This window comes from Prionailurus viverrinus, chromosome B1 (assembly GCF_022837055.1).
Source record: "Prionailurus viverrinus isolate Anna chromosome B1, UM_Priviv_1.0, whole genome shotgun sequence".
Classification (NCBI taxonomy): domain Eukaryota; kingdom Metazoa; phylum Chordata; class Mammalia; order Carnivora; family Felidae; genus Prionailurus; species Prionailurus viverrinus.
Window position 1 is genome coordinate 48,548,158 of NC_062564.1, and position 16,561 is coordinate 48,564,718.

Consider the following 16,561-nt stretch of genomic DNA (forward strand, 5'->3'; position numbering starts at 1 on the left):
AATCCACCCTGCCCTTCTCCATGGTGTGGGGTCACTATCTAGAACAGTTAAGGACATGACCTTTGAGTGCCACTGCCAGGATTTGAAGCTCAGCTCAGCCCATAACTAGCATGTGGCCTGGGCAAATTACTTGGCCTCCCGGAGCCTCAGTCTCCTCTTCTCTAGCATGGGGACCCTGATAATACTCTGTATCTCACAGACTGGTGGTAAGGACAAACGGAGTTACGTGAAACACGAGGTCTATAGTAAATGCTAATAAGGGCTACGGATCGGTGTCATTTATGACATGGTGCTCTTGATACGAAATGGACGAGCGAGGTGCACCATCATGTCTGTGTAATTAGTTAATGCTGCCAGGGGAGGAGCGGGTGTGTTTCAGGCGCTGTCTGGGACGACTTGTATAATGTCATCTTCAAGCAAAATGCCTTGTAATTGGCGCAGCTCCGAAAATACACGTCTGCTGGGGCGTGCACACCGGGCGGGGCTGTGGTCCGTGTCTGGTCTGCAAACACCCGCGGGCGAGCCCACGCTGCGCGTCCACTCGGACCGCTGGGTGTGAGGCTGTGTCTCTGCGTGTCACCGACACACACACACACACACACACACGCTGATATGAGCCCTGCTTCGACGTGCGTGTCATGGCTTAAAAATAGAGGCTAATCCGTCAGCCGGTCTCGCAGCGGTGGCGGGGGCGGCGGCGGCGGCGGCGGCGGGAGAGTCATGGCCGTGGGGCTGGCTGCGCCTGCGATCTGCCTCCGGGACTGAGACCCCGCGCCGCGCTCGCACCGAGGTACCGGACTGCGGGGGGGTGGTCGCCTCCCCGGCGCCGAGAGGCTAACGGCTCGAGGCTGGGGGCGGGGTGCGGGGCAGGGAGCGCCCAGGCAGGGGACGCGGGAGCCGAGCTGGCTAAGCAACCCCCCACCCTACCCCCCACCCCGGGCTGCCTCCCTGCTCCCTCAGCGCCTGGCTGTCTGGGCTGGCCGGGGCTCGGGCGACAGCCATGAACCTGTTACAACCGCCACAGCGGACGTGGGGGGAGGGGTGCCGCGGGCCAGGGCCCCTGGAAGCGGCTGATGGGATTGGAGAAGGCCGAGGGGCGTCCCCCCCTCCCCGGGACGGAACAGGGCTTCTCCAGCCCCGGGGAGAATTCGAGTCCCACCGAGCTCTTGCCTACACCTGGTCTCCTTCCCGCTTCCTTTTTGCCATTCAGCATCACACAGGCAGCAGAACCTGTTTGGAGAAACCGAGAAACCGTGGTTTGGGAATAAATTGATGGGGTCTTTAGGCCTAAGGAGACAAGGCAGATGATGATGATGGTGGTGGCGGTGGTTGTGGCTATAGTCCCGTATTTCTGTGCTTCTTCAGCCCCAGCCATTGCAAAATTCTCTCTCCCTGAACACCCTAAGATCCAGGCTCCCCTCAGCGGTCGTGATCCTAATGCCCCTGCTTCTTGAGGCCTGTAGGTACATGGTCTTCCATGGCCTGGGGGAAAGGAGAGCTGGGGGGGGGGGGGCTGGCTGGCCATGAAGGATGGGTTCCCAGAGTGTGTGCAGGTCAAAGATGGCCTCTCCCTACCAGACTTTTGGTTGAGGTGTAGGGGGCAGAAGATCAGGAAGGGGGACCCTTGGGACCAGCCCACCATCACGGTGGGAGAGAAGGAGGAGGAAGAGGAGACAGGGGGTTTTGCCAAGTGGTCTCTCTGCCTGAAGGGCCCAGAAAGAGTCTCCAAGGCTGGCTCTCTCCCCCACGCTGCGCAGGCTTCCCCTTTCAGAAGGGCCAGCTGGCCAGAAGGGCCCTTTCAGAAGGGACAGAGCCCGAGGCACACATGCTAAGCCCCTCACTGCCAATCCCATGCCCTTCCTAGGGGTCACTTGACTCCAACAGCAACACAGATGGTCACTGCAGCCTCTGAGCTCCTGGGCCTGGCAGGATCCCTCATCCTTTCCCTGCCTCCCCCTTCTTCAACCCCCCAGCCTCCACCTCTCCCCAACACACCCAGACACACTACTCCAGCCTCGCTTGACTCAGAAATCCTCACATTAGAGATGAGGTTTAATCAATAATTTCTGTACGCCGATCGAAGGAGGGTGGTTTGTCTGTCGTGCACATAGATCGGCGCCTTCTTCCATTAGCGCATGCATCCAGCAAGTGTTTTTCAAAAATGTACACTTCCTCTTCTTTGCTAATCCCCACTCACCCCGTCCCCCAACAGACACTTCCCATAGCACGCTTAGTTAGCTCTGAGGCAGTGATAGGGCAGCAGTGGGTTAAAGCAGCCCATCTCTCTGGCGCTGAGGAGACAGGCTTGGCATATGTCATGGCCCCAGCTGCTGCTGTCTTCCTGCTAATTCTCTCTGGGTGGGTCCAAAGCCACCCCTCATTCCCATCCCAGCTCCCTAAGCTCTCTGCCTGTGGCCCCAGGCAGATGAGACCCAGATTCAGGCTGGCAGGAGCTCCAGCAGTGGGCACGGCCACCCAAATATCAAATGTGTGTGTGTGTGTTTGTGTGTGTGTGTGTGTGTGTGTGTGTGTGTGTTTGTGTACGTGTGTCAGGCGTGGGGGTGGAGTGGCGGAGCAGAAAGCCAGCAGCTGGGCATCTCCCTTTCCCCGTAAACAAGGACATGTGACTCTCCCACCTCCTTGCGCGGCTGAGCCAAAGAGCAGAAAGGAGCTGCGGCAGCTTGAAGGAGAGAATAATTGTGGAGGTCCCCCTGCTAGGGCCAGGCTTCCCTTCCCTCCCTGAGGATCCTCTCCCCGGGGCCCAGCCCAGTTGGCAAGAAGGGGAGCCTCTGCCCTAGGCTCACTCAGGTGTGCCTCCCATCCGTTCCTCCTCCAGCAGCAGCCACCTGGAGACGGACGCATCCTCACGGCAGCCGCCCCTGCAGCTGCCGCACGGTTTCCGCCACCTCTAAGATGTGCCCCGGTAACTGGCTCTGGGCGTCTATGACTTTTATGGCCCGCTTCTCCCGGAGTAGCTCAAGGTCTCCTGTTCGCACTAGAGGAGTCCTGGAAGAGATGCCGGCTGTTCAACATCCCTTCCTCAATGTCTTTGAGTTGGAGAGGCTCCTCTACACAGGCAAGACAGCCTGTAACCATGCCGATGAGGTCTGGCCAGGCCTCTACCTCGGAGACCAGTATGTACCTGGCAGCCCCGGGGTCACTGCCGAGCGTGTGTGTGTGTGTGTGTGTGTGTGTGTGTGTGTGTGTGCACGCGCGCGCACATATGCATGCAAGAAGGAAGGAGAAGGGTGGAGGGGAGGCGCTGACTCGTGTTGTGGGTTCCAGGTTGAGGACTGAGGGGTAGGGGTGCATGGACAGAGAGTGGAGGATTATGAAGATACCCAACTCTGGACAGAAAGTCTCTGTTCATGTAATAATGTCATTGATTTAGCAAAATTAATTATTGAGTGCCAGTGCTACAAACCGGACATAATAGATGACTTCTCTGACCTTCCATCTATTGTGCTGTGATTCTGGGGGGGAAAAAAAAGGCAGGCAGTGGGAGCCAGGAAGTGGGTAGTAAGCTGAAGGGTTGACCAGGCAAAGCCACGATGTGTGCAGAGGTTCTGGAAGATGGGGGCCATGGAGAGAAGAGCATCACGGAAAGAGTAGTCCTCCCCTCTCTCTCTCAAGGGCGTTACAGTGTACAAGGAGTTTTTCACATGCATTTTCTCTCTTGATCTTCACAACAGCCTTGTGAGGTAGGTACCACTATCCCCAGGTTACAGATGAGGAAACTGAAGCTCAGAGAAGTGGTGACTGGCCCAAGGTCACACGGGGCGTAAGTAGCAGAGCCAGGACTTGCAGGTTCAAGTTCAGTGCTCTTTCTACTTGAGGAGTTTGCACTGGACAGGGCATTTGTCCTGAGATATGGCCATGGTGCCTGAGAGGTGTCTACCACTGAGCTGAGGGGTGTGGGCCAGACGGACACCTGAAGGTGACATCATAAAACGGTAAATGTGGGCGTGGAGTAACTGGTGAAACATGAGAAGGTTCTGGGTGTCAAAGAGAGCGTAAGGTAACAGGGGAGCTAGGTGTGGGAGCAAGGGCCAGAATCACAGCACCTCAAGGTTACCAGGGAGGTTAAATGTGAGCTGGCCCAACAGCCCACCTGATGTCCAAATTCCCTCTGCCACATCCATGCCTCCACACTGACCTCCTCCCTCTGCTTGAATACCCCGGTGGCAGGAAAATCATTCTCTGCCAATGATTGAAAACCATTCAATCTTTCTTCAGCGTGATTCCATGGCTGGGACAGACTTCCTTACACAAAGTACAGATCCGGTGAATTCTTCCCATAGATCAAGTCAAACCCCGCCGCCTCAGAGCGCTCAATATTTTATCATGTTTGTTGTTCACCCACCCCGTAGTCTTCTCTTCCCCAGGCAGAACCTCCCCAGTGCTCTCAACCCTTGCTCAAGGACGAGACTCCGGGTCATTGCCCATCTTGGGTCCCCGCTCTGGGTCATCAGTAAGTAAGGCAGACGCATGGAGCCAATGACATTAGCTAGGCAGCAGCCAGGGGGGAGACGAGGGCTCCTCGCCCCAGAGCCTCGCTTCCCCACCCTCCCTTTAACCTCTACCCAATGCAGGGACATAGCTAACAACCGCCGGGAGCTCCGCCGCCTGGGCATCACCCACGTCCTCAATGCCTCGCACAGCAGGTGGCGAGGGACGCCGGAGGCCTACGAGGGGCTGGGCATCCGCTACCTGGGTGTCGAGGCCCACGACTCGCCAGCCTTTGACATGAGCATCCACTTCCAGACGGCTGCCGATTTCATCCACCGGGCACTGAACCAGCCGGGAGGTAGGAAGGAAGAGAAGGGAGAAAGAAACAATGGACATTAAGTTAGGGGAAAGCCCGAGGGTTCAAGTATGGAAGAGATTTTAATGATATGACCAAATGCTCCGCGTATAGTATCAAGGAAAGAAAAATGCCCTCAACTGTTTGCAAAAGGCAATGCATGAAAAGGAAGGAAGGAGATAATCCAAAATGTTAACAGAGTGGCGATGATAACGCACTCGGGAAATATCCCCTGGGTCCCCATTCTGGGCTAGACCCAGGCTTCTGTCGGTGATGAGTGTCTCCCTGTGAGTTGCTGAGCTGAGCTGCTGTGTTGTTCATCTTATTCTGTCTGGGCCTCCCGGGGGGGTCTTCGTTCTTCCCACCGCTAGTCTGCACCCCATCCCGTCTCCCCGCACCCCTCCTTACCTGTCTTCCTCCTCACCTGTCCCTACAACTCTCTCCCTAGCCTTCTCCACCCCCCACCAACAGCCCCACAGCTGCCTCGTGTGTCTGTCCTCGCAGGGAGGATCCTGGTGCACTGTGCCGTGGGCGTGAGCCGGTCCGCCACACTGGTCCTGGCCTACCTCATGCTGTACCACCACCTGACCCTCGTGGAGGCCATCAAGAAAGTCAAGGACCACCGAGGCATCATCCCCAACCGGGGCTTTTTGAGGCAGCTCCTGGCCCTGGACCGCAGGCTGCGGCAGGGTCTGGAGGCATGAGGGGAGAGGAAAGGAAGTCAGGCCAGGTGCAAGGGTCCCTGGCTTCCGGCTGGAGGGAGGAGGCCCAGATGTCCCACCGTCTTCCGTAGGCGGGAGAGCGACAGGGCTGAGGCTGCCACCACTGCTGCTATTTGCTGGGAGGGGATGGGGATTGAGGTCGGGTGATGTGCTGGGTGCCCAGGAGGGAGCTGACCAGAGAAGGAAGCAGCTATGGTGTAGGTAGACGGCAGTCCTGGGATTCAGACACCCTGGATTCCAGCCAGGCTGCTCACAGTGACCCAGAGCCCCTTCCCCCCATTGTGCCCAAGTGTCCCCCCTCACTCCCTTATCGAAACAAAAGTGCCATCTCTGTCCCATGCCTGCGCAGGGAATCGGGGATGCCGCAGGCACGAACGTGATGGTGTCCCCTTGTGTGTAGATGGTGGTGTAGAGACAGACGGTGCAGAGAGGGTGTGAAAAGCTGTGAGACCAGAGGGAGAAACCCACAGACGTGTTACTCCAAGCACAGGAAGAGGAAGTGTGGGAGGATTGGCGCTGTGCCCGTGGGCGCTGGCTGCGGCCAGAAGCTGCAGAAGGGCATGGCTGGGAGTCTTTAGAGGGTCGCTCACTTGGCTGGCTGCAGGTGTCTCCAGGAGAAATAAAGACGGTGGACAAGAGAAGAGCCTTGTGAAGTCATTGACAGCTCGTAGGTGTTCCCCACCTCCCTTCTGGGAACCCCCGTCTTGCTGGAGATAGCCACAGTTCCTGACTCCCTCACAGTGGTCATAAACCCCCAGTAGTTCTTAGGGATGGTTTCTTTTCTCTCAAGTCCCATTTTACGTGGGCCACAAGCAAAATCTTGAATTGTTATTTCCCTCCATGTCCACACAGGGGCAGCAGAGGACCAAAAACTTCAGGCTTGCGACCAGTTGGTGTAGCTCCTGGCCGGGCATGCCCTCCTCTGTCTGCCAAGCTTAACATAGGTCTCTATTCCCAAACTCAGGGGTATAGGAAATAATACCTTCGTTTTCAAAAATTTCTCATTTCTCTATCAAGTCCCCATCGTGATGGGATCGAATATCCATGTTAAATCAACCCCAGCCTTAAATCCTACATTCAGGGGTTCGGGTTTTGCCTGGTTACCAAGGAGTTGGAGGAGAGGGAAGGAGGCTTGATGTGATTGCTTCTTCTTGTAATCTTTCCAGGTTTGCCTCATTAGAGTGTAACAACGTCTCCTTAGTAAACTGATAAAAATTTAGACTCACCCACCAGAGAGAATAGTATGGTCTTTCTGTTCTCCCAGCTGCCAAACTGCCAGCTCCCACGTCCCTCCTTTTAAAAAAGACAAGGTCCCAGAGCAGAATATCTGCAGGAGTAGAAGGAGACAGAAGAGAAAGTGAAAAATACAGGGAAGAGAAATCGCTCAATATGCCTGAAGAGCGTATCTTACCCCAAAGTATAGAAACAGAATCTCAAAGCTGGAAGGTACCTTCCTAAATACTCCATTTCCAGCCTCCAACAAGGCATAAATAAATCGCCTGTTTAAAGTCTTTCGTGATCATCATCAGGCACTCGCTTAGACACCTTGGACACCTTTGATAGCTTCCACCCCATTTTACTAGCTCTCGACATGAAAAGGCTCTGATACTGTGCCTGCATCACACAGTCCTGCTACAGTGGTAGTGAGATGAAGCCAAAAGATCTGGCAGCCTGGGCTCCATGGCTCGTAGGGCCTTTGGGCAAGTCGCTTTGTCTCTTCCCCACCTACTCACATGCCATAGTTCTGTCTGCTTCCACGGAGTTGCTCCGGGCATTTGATTAGATATGCAATACAAAGCTTGGAGCCCAGTCAGCATTTAATAAGTGTTCCTTCTCTTGCTCAGTCCCTCCCTGTGATTTGAAGCCAGCTCTCTGGCTCTCCTGTGTCCTCTTACTTTCCGCCTAGCAGCTCTGATTGTTTCCAAGAGTGCATTTGTCATGAGTTTCCTCCCCAGCCTTGCCACCGGAGGCATCTGATTGTGGCAACCAGCACTGGTCTCTGTGCGTGAAGCTACACCTAGATGACAGGAGACCAGCAGGACCTAGTAGCTGGGACCTCAAATTTCTATTACCATTGAGGGTCAAATTATTCTAAGGGGCAGAGTGAGGTCTTCCTTAGGAATGTGGATTCTAATCCAAATGCATCGATTCCCTGTCAGAACTAGGGGCAGGAGGACTCAAGAGTAAGTACAAATAACCCAGAAGTAACGCAGGCTCTCAGAAGGACTGTCAGTGTGACCTGACCAGTACAAAGTACGGTAGAGCTGGGACACCCCCCCCCCCCTGTTTTAGTCTAGTAGATAGATTACTCTTGAGGTAACCGCAGCCTCGGCTGTATTCCTGCAGGCTGAATCTGCCTCCCGTAAATCCCCTGGAATTTTTTCAAGCTGAACAACTTGAGAATTTATTTCTAACTTCTGGTAGGAAAGGATAGTTACTAAAGCGTATTTGACCAAAGATGATCCTCAGAGAGGAGGTTGCATATTTTTATCATTTAACAAAGCCATGCTTTGCTTTGCTTAGGGAGTCTTCTGCCTTTGCAGATAATAAGACACCAGCTCATTTAATCCCCATAAAACCCCTGCAAAAGGTGTCATTGGCATTGCTGAAGAACAGGGAAATTGAGGTGAAATACTGTTCCCAAGGACACACAAGTAGTAAATGTAAGCATTAGGATTCAAACCTGGCGCTCTGGCCCCAGAAGCTGTGTGTGTGATCGTCCTGCTTCTACGCCTTTGGTCCCTAACTCCACCATTTAAGGTTGTAAGTGTGTGTGTGTGTGTGTGTGTGTGTGTGTGTGTGTGTGGTGTGGGCCTATATGGTTGCAGGGAGAGAAGAGGCTGGCCACAGCCTGGCTGTTACACAGATAGAATCAGTGCTCTCTTCCCAAGGGGCTGGCGTTGTCTGCTGTCACAGCTGGGTCTTGTGCCACCTGCCGGAACCGATGTTGAACGTCCAGTCTCCCTAATCCTCTTCTTGGAAGAAGTTGACCATTTGAACCCAAGCAAAGGGGAAATGCACAGGAATAAGTGAGCCCTTGTTAGATTCAGCCTGTGCTTCCAGCCGGCTGGGCCTTGCCCCTCGGGAGCTGCGGCCCCAGTCAATCATGTAATCCTGCTGCGCTCCTGCCCTTGCCGCCTCCAGCCTTGGCCTGTGCGATGTTGACTCAAGCCCTTGTGGCGAGCCCCAGAGCCTGGGCTGCCTCTGGAGAGAAGGAGGAATGTTTGCCCAGTCCGTCACCCCTGTAACTAATCCCAGCTGAGAAGCTCCACAGGGAGAGGAGCTAAGAGAGAACGGCTGCTCTGAGCCCCGACGTAGCAGATGGATCTGCAACCAGACAGGCGGCTGAGAACTGTGCCTGCCGCATGGAGAGGGCTGGGCCCGGCTGGCTGCGCAGAAAGGCCTCCGCCAGAACAGTGTCTTACATAGAAGGAAGCCTGGCCGGGGAGAACGAATCTGGTTGAGAAGAAAGACAAACCCAAGGCACCTGGGTGGCTCAGTCCCTTAGGCATCCAACTTCGGCTCAGGTCATGATCTCACAGTTTGTGGGTTCGAGCCCCGTGTTGAGCTCTGTGCTAATAGCTCAGAGCCTGGAGCCTGCATCGGATTCTGTGTTGTCCCTCTCTCTCTGCCCCTCTCCTGCTCATGCTCTGTCTCTCTCTCTCTCTCAAAACTGAATAAACGGTAAAAAAATAATAATAAATAAATAAATAAACATTTAAAAAAAAGAAGAAGAAGAAGAAAGATAAACCCTAACTGGTGGTTACCAGGGGGGAGGCAGGCGGGGGTGGGGAGAGGGGATTGGTGAAACAGGTGAAGGAGATTAAGAGTTAAGAGTACACTTGTGATGAGCACCGGGTGATGTTTGGAATTGCTGAATCACTATACTGCATACCTGAAACTAATACAATACTGTAAACTATACTGGAATTAAAAAAGATTGTTTTAGAAATAAATAAATAAATAAATAAATAAATAAATAAAACAAAAGGGAAGGAAGGGAGAAAGAGAGAGGAAAGGAAGGAAGGAAGGAAGGAAGGATCCAGTTCATCATAGATTCCTCTCCCTAGAGCTTTTTTTGAAGATGGAGCAAAGATCCAAACGTTTAGGGAAGAGCCATGTTCATACCCTAATCCCTGGATCCTATGAAAATGTTACCTCATGTGGCAAAAGGGATTTTGCAGGGTGATTAAAATACAACTTTGGGGTGCCTGGCTCAGTTGATGGAGGACGCAACTCTTGCCCTTGGGGTGGTGAGTTTGATCCCCATGTCGGGTGTAGAAATTACTTAAATAAATTAAAAAAAAAACCCAAAACTTTAAACTATAACCTTGCATGGGGAAATAACACTGGACTGTCTGGTGGGCCCCATGAACCCTGAAAATCAGAGAACCTCTTCACACTGTGGTGAGAGATTTGACATGGGGGCTGAACCTTCATTGCTGGCTTAGAAGACAAGGAAGGAGGCTGTGAACAAAGGAAGGCAGCTGGCTTCTAGAAGTGGGAAAAGGCAAGAAAACAGATTCTCCCCTGATCCTCCAGAACACCGCCCTGCTGACAGGGCTTGATTTTAGCCCAGCGAGACCCATGTCAGACTTCTGATGTACAAAACTGTAAGATAATAAATTCCCATTGGTTAAGCCATTCACTTTGTGGTGATTTGTTACAACAGCAATGAGAAACGAATATCAGCCCCTCGAATCTCCATGAAGACCTTTCCACGTGAGCATCTAACCACTGGTTCCAAATGCTGAGACTAATCTCCAGCATGTTTTTTTTGTTGTTGTTTTGTTTTGTTTCAACTGAGAGCTGGTAACACACAGTAGGGGGAGAAAGATTCATTTGGGAAGGCCTTTACATCAGGGGTAGCAAACTGGCTGCCTGACACCTAAATTTACCAGCAGAGGGTATCTCATGATCTGTGCAATGGTTCCACGCCTGGGAAATGTCCCACAAGATGTGGATTTCTAGTTCCTCCTAAACTTTTGAAAGGAAGAGTGAGCCTACACTTTCACATGACAATGGTGAGTAGGGGCTGTCCCGTTGGGATGAAGTAATACCTGCTCTCCAGGTCCTCACTCCCCATCACTATGTTCTTACACTGAGCCTGCTTCATTCAAGATCATTTGCCTACACACATGCACCCCCAATATTTAGAGCAGCGCTTTCAACAATAACCAAATTATGGAAAGAGCCCAAATGTCCATCAACTGAGGAATGGATAAAGAAGAAGTGGTATATTACTCGGCAATCAAAAAGAATGAAATCTTGGCTGTTTGCAACAACGTGGATGGAACTGGAGGATGTTATGCCAAGTGAAATAAGTCAGAGAAACACAGATATCATATGTTTTCACTCATATGTGGAATTTGAGAAACTTAACAGAAGACCATGGGGGAAGGGAAGGGGAAAAAATAGTTTCAAACAGAGAGGGAGGCAAACCATAAGGGACTGTTATACAGGGAACAAACTGAGCGTTGATGGGGGCAGGTGGGGGAGAGAAGAAAACGGGTGATGGGCATTGAGGAGGGCACTTGTTGGGATGGGCACCGGCTGTTGTGTGTAAGCGATGAATCATGGGAATCTACTCCTAAAGCCAAGAGCACGTTAGCTAACTTGATAATAAATCATTTTTTTTTTAAAAAGATCATTTGCCTACAGTCCCTGTGGTAAATCAACCCTATCACGGTGTATTAACATCTTACCAAGAAATGTAAGATATTCCTTATCCTAAGAAGCCCAGAGAAGTCCATTTTGCCTCATTTTTTCCCAATCTCCACCTCGACCCCTGCCATTCTTGGACTGTTCTGCTCATGGGCAGTGGTCACTAGCCTGCGAAATGGCCTAGGATTGTTCCCTCAATTTGGCAGACATTTAAGTCCTCTGCCAAACTCTCCTTTAAGCGTCTGGAAGCAGCCTGGGAGAACGTGGCTAGTACAGCCCATCCCTCAGGAAGATCCCTTGGAAGCCAGTGGGGAGAACTGGAAAGTGACCTCGGGAAGCAAGGAGAGGAATGTTTATCAGCCACGTTCTGATGGTCTGCAGACTAAAAGAAAAGGACTCTCGTCCCCCTAGGCGACTTTCCTGGAGGCAGTTTGTACAGCTGAGAATTGAGGGGAGAGGCCTCTCCCTGCTAGTCTCTGGAGTTCCCTCACAAACTCGGTCAGGGCTGGGCAAGTCCACATTCACCACCTATGACCTTGGCAGAGCCTGAGTTCTTAATCCCAGTTGAAGCCAAAAATAGCCCAAAAAAGGCCGAGGCCAGAGGGGTGGTAGAAATATTAACCTGGGAGGAAGACAGGGTCAGCTTCAAGAATTTCCACATCCCCACCTGTGGGACTGAACACAAGGGTAAGGTGTACTGGCAACTTACAGCACTCCTTCCCAGCTGCACAGCACCTTGGCCCCCGGCCCAGGGATGGGAGGATGCTCACTTGCATTAGGAGAAAGGAGAGATGCACCACGAGATCAGGAAAGGGTTAAAAGGAAGTGAGGAGAGGCCGGACACCTGGAGCAAAGGCTCAGGTAACCTCTGCCAAAAACACATGCGTGTACAGCAAACTCCCAGCTGCCAAACAAGACAAGGCTGTGCGATCCGGCCCAGCTCAGGACACACAGGTGAATGATCACAACCTCAAAAATACCAGAAGTGGCGGGAATCCAGGAGAATCTCTCATTCAGTGACTTTACTGACCCTGCCTCACAGAGCCCTGGCATTTCAAATAGTTTTCCATGGGGCCACCGATGGGGAGCAGGTACAGGAAGAGAAACCCTATGGTGATTCAAACAGAGCAGATCTGTTTTTATTTCCTTATGTATGCAGTTTCCATTTTTAAATATTATTTAATAGAGCTGTCTGGGTGGCTCGATCAGTTGAATGTCCGACTCTTGATTTCTGCTTGGGTCATGATCCCAAGATGACGGGATCTAGCCTTGCATGGGGCTCCATGCTGAGCATGAAGCCTGCTTAAGATTCTCTCTCTGCTCCTCTTCCCTGCTTTCACGATCTTTCTCTCTCTCTTGAAAAAAAAAAAAACTATATATATATATATATATATATACACACACACACACATATATGTAATAAAAAGATTCTGCTCAAAAAACAGGTTTGTAATCCACCAATCACTTTATTTTTTGTTTTTATTTTTTGATGTCTAGTTATTTTTGAGAGACAGAGTGCAAGCAGGGGAGGGGCAGAGGGAGAGGGAGACACAGAATCCAAAGCAGGCTCCAGGCTCCAGGCTCCAGGCTCTGAGCTGTCAGCACAGAGCCTGACCCCAGGCTCAGATTCACAAACCAGGAGATCATGATCTGAGTCGAAGTCAGATGCTTAACCAACTGATTCTTCATTTTATAAAGGAGAAAGCAGCCCTGGAGAGGTAACTAACCGAAGTCTCAGAGAGGACACAAACACCAGGACTTGGGTAGGGAGAGACTATTCACAGACCATTCTCCACCTCTTCCTGTTATTAACAGAACCATCCTGAGCTTCAGCAGGACTCATGACTGTCCATCTAGAGACTCCATTTCCCAACATCCTTTGCAGATAGCTGGAACCATGTGACTAAGTTCTCACCAATGAAATGAGAACAAGAGTAATGCTCCATTTCTTACAGAGAAGACGCGTCCCCCCACTCTATCATACCTTCCCTTGGGGTTGAAACATAAGACACGCAGCTGGCAAGCCAGCCTCTAATGTATGAACAAGGAACACATCTCAGATGAGCCAAGTAGCAAGAGAAAAGAGCTTGAGTCTCTGGATGGCTTTGTGAAGCAGAACTACCTCCTTGCCTTGTACCTCCTTTTCTTGGAATATTTACAAGACAGAAATAAACTAGAGTCTTTTGAGGCTCTGCATTTTTATGTCTCATTGTTACAATAGCTGCCTGATTTATCTTTTGTTAAATAGCACGTTACCTCCCCCAAACTCAGTGGCTTCAAACAACAAACGTTTGTTGTCTCATCATTTCTGCGGGTCAGGAATTCAGGAGCAGTTTAACTGTGTGGTTTTGTCCCAGGGTCTCTCCTGCGGTTTGCAGCCAGGGTGCTGGCAAGCTCTGCAGTCACTTGACGTTTGACTAAAGCAAAAATATCTCCTTCCAAGTTCATTCCCATGGTTGTTATCAGAGACCTTCATTCCTTACCACACCGCTTTTGCATAGGTGACTGTCTTTTTGTTTGTTTGTTTTAGTTTATTTATTTTGAAAGAAAGTGTGGGGTGGGGGGGAAAGAGAGAGAATCCCAAGCAGACTCTGCACTGTCAGACACGGGGCTCAAACTCACAAACCGTGAGATCATGACCTGAGCCCAAGTGGGACACTTAACCGACCGGGCCACCCAGGCGCCCTGAGTGTCTTTGAAGGAAACTGCAGTACACTTTTACGACCCAATCTCCAAAGTCAAGGGTGGTCACTTGTGCTTCATTCTACTTGTTAGAAGGTCCACAAGCCCAGCTCCGTCTCAAGAGAGTGGTAACCAGGCCCCACCTCTTCCGGGGAGGAGCATTCAAGAATTTGGGGACATACTTTCGAAACCACCACAAAGACCCAGCGTGCGTCCTAATTAATACACGAGACGTACTGGCTGTTTGGTCCAATGCTGCTCCTCAGCCATGATACTTCATGATGTAGTTTGGTGGTGATAAGAATGAGCATTTACCCGGGGCTTGAGAATTGAGGGAAGAGGCCTCTCCCTGCTAGTCTCTGGAGTTATTTTGTTCTGTCATATGCCAAGCATTTATCGAATGTTGTTCCTCATGTGACCCTCTATGGTAGATTCTGCTACAAGGTGAGGAACTGAGGTGAGAGCTAAACCTGCTCTCTCTCTCTCCCTCTCTCTCAACAATAAACATTAAAAAAAAATTTTTAAATTTTTGTAACGTTTATTATTGAGACAGACAGACAGAGCATGAGCACGGGAAGGGCAGAGAGAGAGGGGGACACAGAATCCGAAGCAGGCTCCAGGCTCTGAGCTGTCAGCACAGAGCCCGACGTGGGGCTCGAACTCCCAAACCTCGAGATCATGACCTGAGCCGAAGTCGGGCGCTTAACCGACTGAGCCACCCAGGCGCCCCAACATTAAACAAAATTTTTTAAAAGAAATAAAAGTTTGGGGAAATGTGGGGTGCCTGGGTGGCTCAATCGGTTGAGCAACAAACTCTTAATTTTCACTCAGGTCATAATCTCACAGTTGTGGGATGGAGCCCTGCCTGGGGCCCTGAGTCAGGCTCTGAGCTAGGCATGGAGGCTGCTTAGGATTCTCTCTCTCCCTCTCCCACTCTCTCTCCCACTGTCTCTCAAGAAAAGAAAAATTGGGGGAAATGTCTAAATTTGTCTAATTTTGAAGTGTGTTATGTTCATTTGGGCTGAATTATCACTTTTTAAATTTTTATTTATGTATTTTGAGAGAGAAAGAGAGTGAGTGAGAGCACAGGGGAGGGGCAGAGAGAGACGGAGAGAGAAAATCTCAAGCAGGCTTTGCATCGTCAGTGCAGAGCCTGACACAGGGCTCAATCTCATGAACTGAGAGATCACGACCTGAGCCGAAATCAAGAGTCAGGTGCCCAACCCACCAAGCCACACAGGTGACCCAATGATCACTTTTTAATTATCAGCATGGTTAGTGTTCTCTTCCAGACCTTAGGGCTGGATCAGGAGGACCACAGAAGAGAGACTCCCTTACTGAAGGCGAAATGGGACGGTCAAGTTTTCTGGCCCCATGCTCCTCCACAGAATGAGCTGTCTCTCCCCGAAGTGGTTCTCTAATGCTTGCAAGGCCTTAAAATAGGGGCACATGGGGTGTCTAAGAGGATGCTGGGGTGGGGAGGTAGGGATGAAGAGAATCTCCGGCTCCTTAAATGTTTTCCTGGAGGCTTGGTATTACCTTTCCCTCTTTCCACGGGAGATTTAGAAACATAATTCTACTTCAGCTTTCTCAAGTAACTTTGAATATATAATCCATCATCTTCTTTACTGTTTCAGTGTCTTCCTCCATAAAGTAACCAGATATATATCTTCCTGACTCACAAGAGGCTAGGGGTCTGAACGCTCTGGATGGGGAAGCGGGGGTAAGTTACCTAAATTGTATTCACATGATGTGGGAAATCAGCTTGTCTTTGGTAAGACCTTCAGTCTAGAAAATGCTGGGAGACTGAACTAATCTTTTCAAGGATGTGTAAGACCAAAGCCTTTCAACCTGTATCTCTCAATCTAAGCCATCATCCGAGGCACAGCCCTCCTGGCCATCCCCAGGAGGGGTGAGGGTGAGAGGAGACTGGGAAGGGATGCATTGGGCTTCCCAAATTAGAGTCCTTTAGTGCCTCGGGAGATCTTACTGAATGCTTAAAATATCACGCTTAAAACATAAGTTGTTATAGAACATTCTGATGACTGTAATCATGGCCCTTATAGGTGTGACCTCAGATGGTCACTGTCCTGATAGACCAGGTCTTTCCCCATGAGAACTTGTGCTGTTCCTACCTTCAAGGTGTCTTCCCACTTTGGGGCTCTTTAAGAAGGGTGGGGAGAGGAGACATTCCTCACTTCTTGTCAATTTTTCCGTCAAAGTTGGAAAATCTATGCCCTACAGGGACCAACACATAGCAGGAACTTAATGCAATCAGGCTCACCTATTGACGCCTTCCCCTTGAGCCAATGTATAGAAAGAATTCTTGCATAATAATTATACACATTTTTAAATCATCAACACTGTCTGGAACATAGCTTAAATTGTATGGTAATTGATACACATGCTCGCACATACATCTATTCCAAAAGTACTTAGTGAACCAGACACTGGTCCTACAAAAGTGGTTCCTGCCCTTGAAAAATCTCTTTCGGGGCGCCTGGGTGGCTCAGTCGGTTAAGTGTCCGACTTTGGCTCAGGTCACGATCTCACAGTCCGTGAGTTCGAGCCCCGCGTCGGGCTTTGGGCTGATGGCTCAGAGCCTGGAGCCTGCTTCCGATTCTGTGTCTCCCTCTCTCTCTGCCCCTCCCCCGTTCATGCTCTGTCTCTCTCTGTCTCAAAAATAAAT

At 50.9% G+C, this 16,561-nt stretch overlaps 1 protein-coding gene across 4 annotated transcripts; it reads left to right on the forward strand.

Moving 5' to 3' along the window:
• Positions 1–489: 489 nt before the first annotated feature.
• DUSP26 (dual specificity phosphatase 26) lies at positions 490–6,155 on the forward strand. 4 transcript variants are annotated; one of them, XM_047856198.1, is made up of 4 exons: positions 490–790; positions 2,837–3,134; positions 4,593–4,807; positions 5,309–6,155. In XM_047856198.1, the coding sequence occupies exons 2-4, from the start codon at positions 2,914–2,916 to the stop codon at positions 5,506–5,508; spliced, it is 636 nt and encodes a 211-aa protein (XP_047712154.1). In that variant the 5' UTR covers positions 490–790; positions 2,837–2,913; the 3' UTR covers positions 5,509–6,155. The 4 variants fall into 4 exon arrangements, with proteins under 4 accessions (XP_047712154.1, XP_047712155.1, XP_047712156.1 ...); XM_047856199.1 differs by having other exon boundaries at positions 2,840–3,134; XM_047856200.1 differs by lacking the exon at positions 490–790 and adding an exon at positions 1,130–1,463.
• Positions 6,156–16,561: the final 10,406 nt, after the last annotated feature.

What these genes read in the sequence shown, in the direction of transcription:
- DUSP26 (XM_047856197.1), top strand. Translation starts at nt 1,438, where the DNA reads ATGCCCCTGCTTCTTGAGGCCT. An exon ending in GCCCCTGCTTCTTGAGGCCT is followed by an intron (nt 1,460 to 2,836) that starts GTAGGTACATGG and finishes TTCCTCCTCCAG; the next exon opens with CAGCAGCCACCTGGAGACGG. An exon ending in GGCCTCTACCTCGGAGACCA is followed by an intron (nt 3,135 to 4,592) that starts GTATGTACCTGG and finishes TACCCAATGCAG; the next exon opens with GGACATAGCTAACAACCGCC.